This window comes from Prorops nasuta, unplaced genomic scaffold, assembly GCF_024137725.1.
Source record: "Prorops nasuta isolate Cenicafe-Biocafe unplaced genomic scaffold, Cenicafe_Pnas_1.2 PNAS00019, whole genome shotgun sequence".
Lineage (NCBI taxonomy): Eukaryota > Metazoa > Arthropoda > Insecta > Hymenoptera > Bethylidae > Prorops > Prorops nasuta.
The window spans coordinates 756,745-762,098 of NW_027116816.1; the positions used below are offsets into that span (position 1 = coordinate 756,745).

General features: G+C 32.0%; 2 protein-coding genes across 3 annotated transcripts; one reads left to right on the plus strand and one right to left on the minus strand.

Annotated features, from left to right (window-relative positions):
• The first annotated feature begins 675 nt into the window (after window positions 1-675).
• LOC136780379 (uridine 5'-monophosphate synthase-like) lies at window positions 676-2,632 on the plus strand. 2 transcript variants are annotated; one of them, XM_066738691.1, is made up of 4 exons: window positions 676-800; window positions 1,014-1,172; window positions 1,285-1,762; window positions 1,839-2,632. In XM_066738691.1, the coding sequence occupies exons 2-4, from the start codon at window positions 1,032-1,034 to the stop codon at window positions 2,630-2,632; spliced, it is 1,413 nt and encodes a 470-aa protein (XP_066594788.1). In that variant the 5' UTR covers window positions 676-800; window positions 1,014-1,031. The 2 variants fall into 2 exon arrangements, with proteins under 2 accessions (XP_066594788.1, XP_066594789.1); XM_066738692.1 differs by lacking the exon at window positions 676-800 and having other exon boundaries at window positions 809-1,172.
• A 128-nt stretch (window positions 2,633-2,760) lies between these two features.
• Window positions 2,761-4,861, minus strand: Nubp2 (NUBP iron-sulfur cluster assembly factor 2). Its single transcript, XM_066738693.1, has 5 exons — window positions 4,306-4,861; window positions 4,143-4,231; window positions 3,762-3,983; window positions 3,279-3,435; window positions 2,761-3,209 (listed from the first exon to the last, which is right to left on the minus strand). The coding sequence occupies exons 1-5, from the start codon at window positions 4,414-4,416 to the stop codon at window positions 3,003-3,005; spliced, it is 786 nt and encodes a 261-aa protein (XP_066594790.1). The 5' UTR covers window positions 4,417-4,861; the 3' UTR covers window positions 2,761-3,002.
• Between the last annotated feature and the right edge of the window lie 493 nt (window positions 4,862-5,354).

Genomic DNA, 5,354 nt, shown 5'->3' on the forward strand with positions numbered 1-5,354 from the left:
TTTGTTCATAATTTAATATTCATTTTATATGCTAGTAATTTGACCGGCTTTGCTTTCTCAGCAATTACCCTATCATAAACCCACCTCCGATCGCTAACAGCTTTAAATAGGTTCTTTTTGACATCAGTCAGACAGAAAATCCGTTTCCATTACATCTTTGCCAATATCTTTTACTTTAAAAAAATAGCTACGATTATGAGATTTTCATTTTTAACTTAATTATTTAGTTTTTGACACAAATAAAAGAGTTTTATTAAATATTACAATATAGCTATATTTTCTTGAAATAAATAATAAAATTTAAGAATTAATTAAAATGTTTTTCCTATACAGTGGGAAATTGAATCGTGTGTGATTCCAATAAGCTTCATTCTGTACTTTAACGTGAAAATGACATACTACTATACTGGAATGATGGGAATGATTTCCAAATCTTATCATCGGGTTTAAAATTACGTACCAATATCTATAGGGACTAGGGACCGTGCAGCAAATACAAAGATAGAGAAGCGACAATGTGTAACTTTATACGTATAAATAAATTACTCCCAAAAACTGCGAAAATTGACCGATTGTTTGTGCTAATAGTATGCATATACACAAATACACATTCTCATCTCACTATCATTGTGTTGATGTGCACGGTCCCTATTCAGAAAATTACTTCTTTCGAGTTTCGACCATTAGTGACTTCGTGAACGCGCCCTATAATGGCGTAAAATAACAATAATCGCCTCAGAAACTTTGATTGAAGGAGGAAGCCGAGGAACTCTGAGGAAGAGCAAGAACAAAATTGTATTGTAAGTATTGCAACGTGTGCGTGTGTCTGCATAGATTTTTACAAAAATAAAGTAATTAAAAGTCAGTTCAAGTTTTATTAAATATAATAGTAAATGTATGGGAATATCTTTCCAAGCTGCAGCCAACAAAAGAATAAGAATTCACGTGTCGCGTAACATACAACTCTTAAAATTGTGTAAACTATCTTATATTTTTCATATTGTTATCCAAAGACTGTGCATTAATATACAATGGAGCAGGAACTAAAGGAATTAGCCGTGGAACTTTTTAATGTAAATGCATTGAAATTCGGTGAATTTGTAACGAAGGTTGGCCTCAAAACACCGGTTTACTTCGACTTGAGAGTAATTATAGCACAACCTAAATTAATGGTATAATATTTATCTATTAACATATTAGTATATATTTTATGTATTTAAAGTTTGCTTCTTCTTTTCATTGAATAATAAAGAGTAAATTTTATTTATTCATATCTGATTTCAGCATCGCGTCTCTAAAGCCTTGTGGACGTTTTCTGAACAATCATTAAATACCTCTCAAATTTGTGGTGTTCCTTATACTGCTCTACCGATCGCAACTTTGATATCAATAGATTCTGGCATACCTTTATTAATTAAACGAAAAGAAGCTAAAGAATATGGTACAAAGAAAATGATTGAAGGCAAATATAAAGTAGGCGACCACTGTATTATCATTGAAGATGTAATTACAAGTGGAAGCAGTATTTTAGAAACGGCACAAGCTTTAAGAAAAGAAGGATTAAAAGTAACTGAAGCTTTTGTAGTAATTGATAGAGAACAAGGTGCAAGAAAAAATCTTGAAAATAATGGAATTCAAGTAAAAAGCTTATATACAGTTACAAAGTTGATGCAATATCTTTTAGAAGCTAAAAAGGTAACAGCTAAAACTGTCGATGATGTGGCAGATTATATAAAATCTTATCAAACTTCAGTTATTCAAGGTAAATAAATATATTTATTGGAGTATATGTAATTTTCTATATTATTTCTATATATTATTTCGATATATTATTTTAGAAGTATTAGAACAAAGACTAAGAATAAGCTTCGATAAGAGGGCAAAACTGGCTAAAAATCCAATCTCAGTCAAAATTTTTAATATCATGGAAGCAAAACAATCTACCCTATGCTTAGCAGCTGATTTAACTAAATCAATTGATATACTAGAATTAGCTGAACTAGCAGGGCCACATATAATTATTTTAAAAACTCATATTGATATAATAGAAGACTTTACTGACAACTTTATAAAAAATCTTAAAATACTAGCAAAGAAACATAATTTTCTTTTGATGGAAGATAGGAAGTTTGGTGACATAGGAAATACAGTTTCCTTACAATACAGTAAAGGAATATATAGAATTGCTGAATGGGCCGATCTCATTACTGTTCATGCTGTTGCTGGACCAGGTGTTATCAATAGCTTGAAAAACGGTGTTAATATTATCTCCGAGTTGTGTGGTATATTTGTAGTAGTACAGATGTCTTCAAAAGGTGCCCTGACTACCGGAGATTACTTAGAAAGTGCCTTAAATATTGTAAAGTCTTCAGAAGCAGTTATTGGTGTTGTTTGTCAAGAAAACGTGACTTCCGAACCTGGTTTAATTCAACTTACACCTGGTGTAAAACTAGAAAAAAGTTTGGACAATTTAGATCAACAATATAATACTCCTGAATATATTGTGAGTGCTGGGGCTGATTTAGCTGTTGTAGGCAGAGGTATCACAGAAGCTGCAGATAAATTAGCTGCTATTCTGAATTATAAAAAGGAGTTATGGAATGCTTACAAAAAAAGATTAAGTAATGAGTAAATACTAAATAGTACAGATTTACAGTACTGATTGTAATAATTGTACAAATTTTGATACTTGTACAAATCATTTTATGGAATAGATAATTCTTAATTCCATACACAGAAATAAATAATGATAACACCAAATTTTGTGCTCTAAATCATAACAAAATACGATTATTTTAATTGTTGTATATAAAATGTATAATACATATGTACAAATAAACATTTTTTTTAACTTATAATTCATGTAATATGAAAATGGAATTCTTAGAAAATATTGCATAGTTTTCATACACCTCTCTTATATATTGATTAAGATCGCAAAAATAGATTGCAATTTACTTTTTATAATATGCTTTACAAACATACATGGTTTAAAGGGAACTTTAAGCTTCTTTACTTTGCGTAAGTTCATCGACTAGCTTTCTAAACACTTGCGCGATTTGACTGTCAGGTAGGGCTTTCAAAACGCTTTGGCCTCTGTCAGCTGACTTTCCAACTTCTGGATCAATAGGCACTTTTGCTAGAAAAGGTACTTTAACCATCTCCGATAAAGCTATTCCACCACCAGATGAGAATATATTTGTACATTCCTGTAATATAGAACCAATATGTAACATCGTTTCTAAATATAAATAAATGTTATTTTAAGATTTATTTACCGTACAAGTGGGGCACACAAAACCACTCATATTTTCAATAATACCAATGATTGGAATTCCCGTTTTACGACAGAATGTTACCTCACGCAAAACATCATCAATGGCTACAGCTTGAGGAGTAGTGACAATGATTGCACCATCACATTTGTTCACTGCTCTAAAAGGAAAGAGAAAACGAAAAAATAATTGTCAAATAAAATTAAATACTAGATAGATGAATTAGCTTTATACACATCATTAAGAGCATTTATGCAGTTATATGGCAGCAAATATGCTAATAAATAACACAATGTGTGTCACAAAATTATGAGTCCCATGACTATTTGTGATCTTATATATATTATGTATATCATATGATTCAAATAATCAGTCACATGTAGCTGATAATATGTCACATGTAGCCAGCACTTTCTTTTATCAATGTAAACTTCTTCTTTATAATTTATGTACAAAATTTTCTTGAAAATAATTAAAATAATTCACCTTAAATGTTCCATAACAGTTATGTGCTCATCAGAAGTGCCAGGTGGTGTATCAATAATTAAATAATCTATATCCTGCCAAACAACACCTGTCAAAAAGTGCCTAATCATTCCATTTTTTCTTGGTCCACGCCAAATAACACTGTCATTTTGATTTTTAAGTAGAAACCCGATTGACATAACAGCTAATTGTTGTTCCGAATCAGCATAAACAGGGATCCAACTGTAAATTTAAAATTTTAAACGTCCTCTTTCTTTACAAGTTACCTCTTCTCTCTTCGTCTCTCCCTCTCTCTCTTACACTCATTCTTTCACGGTCTCTCTTCCACTATGAATCATTGCGCAAAATACATTTAAAAAAATAATTAATAAGTAAAAATACCCGTTAGAAGACTGATGGACATCACGATTCTGGAGATTCAACAAATATGGAACGCTAGGTCCGCAAAGATCTACATCGAGAAGACCTACCTGTAGGAGACGGAAATAAGTTTTTAGAACCATAACCTAGCCATGATCAAAAAGTAGCCCCAGAAGCGACTTACTTTAAATCCCGAATCTTTTAGTGCAAGAGCTAATTGAGTGCTAATCGTTGATTTACCAACACCACCTTTTCCAGAGAGAACGAGTAGCACATGTTTCACTCCTTCCAGCATTGTGAAGAACTTAAAACAAACGAGTGTTTGACCATTGAGCAACTCAGGCCTCAGGCTTGAGTTTACGATAAATCTTAAGCCCCTCTCTTGTTGCTTGCCAATCGCACGATTCCGTTATAGTTCCTAAGACTTCAATAATCTTTGATTCCTTTTTACACTTATTTCCTTCGATAATTTAAGACTATTATGAAATTTAACGATTCCATTCGATTTATTTTCAACCGTTTTAAGCATTAATAAAATTGCATCAATAACGTAGAGGTATACATACATATATTGGTATACATTCAGCTATATAATATGTACAAATTGTTATTTATAATCTACATAAATATTATTGATGACTTTTAACTTCTTCTTCTTTTTTTATAAGTAGAGCAATTAGATATTGAATTAGATATTGAAAAGTACACAGTGGAAAATTGAATCGTGTGTGGTTACTGTGGTTCGGCTAGCTTCACTCTGCTTGACTCTGCCCACCCCTACCCACTGATCACGCACTATAGTATGTATATTATGTATGTATGTATGTATACAGTAATCGCCAGGTATGGCTTTCCCATAATTTTTCGATGCTTTTAGGAATCGCATTAAAAAGACCAGCGCTTTTACTTCGCGCACCTAACTCACTCGCTTGCTTCGTTCGTATGTATATACTACAACTATAAATTGAATCGTGTGTGCTTTCAGCTATAGTGTATAGTAATCATTTTCCATGTTAAATTACAGAGTGAAGCTAGCTGAACCACACACGATTCAATTTTCCACTGATTTCCCACTGTGCACTACATACACCATAGGAAATTGATTCGGCGACCTTTCAGTTAACTTCACTTCGTACTTTCTCTACGAATTTCAAATACGGCGATCAATTTTCCACAGTGTCTATACACTATTAAAAAAACTTATAAAAAACTTCGTCTGAGCTCGGTAAATTT

Excerpts from the sequence above, each read along its gene's own strand:
- LOC136780379 (XM_066738691.1), top strand. The coding sequence starts at position 1,032 with ATGGAGCAGGAACTAAAGGAATTAGCCGTGGAACTTTTTAATGTAAAT. Across the intron at positions 1,173-1,284 it reads TAGCACAACCTAAATTAATG|CATCGCGTCTCTAAAGCCTT; the intron begins GTATAATATTTA and ends ATCTGATTTCAG. Across the intron at positions 1,763-1,838 it reads TCAAACTTCAGTTATTCAAG|AAGTATTAGAACAAAGACTA; the intron begins GTAAATAAATAT and ends ATATTATTTTAG.
- Nubp2 (XM_066738693.1), bottom strand. The coding sequence starts at position 4,416 with ATGCTGGAAGGAGTGAAACATGTGCTACTCGTTCTCTCTGGAAAAGGT. Across the intron at positions 4,232-4,305 it reads TAAAAGATTCGGGATTTAAA|GTAGGTCTTCTCGATGTAGA; the intron begins GTAAGTCGCTTC and ends CGTCTCCTACAG. Across the intron at positions 3,984-4,142 it reads GTCCATCAGTCTTCTAACGG|TTGGATCCCTGTTTATGCTG; the intron begins GTATTTTTACTT and ends TTAAATTTACAG.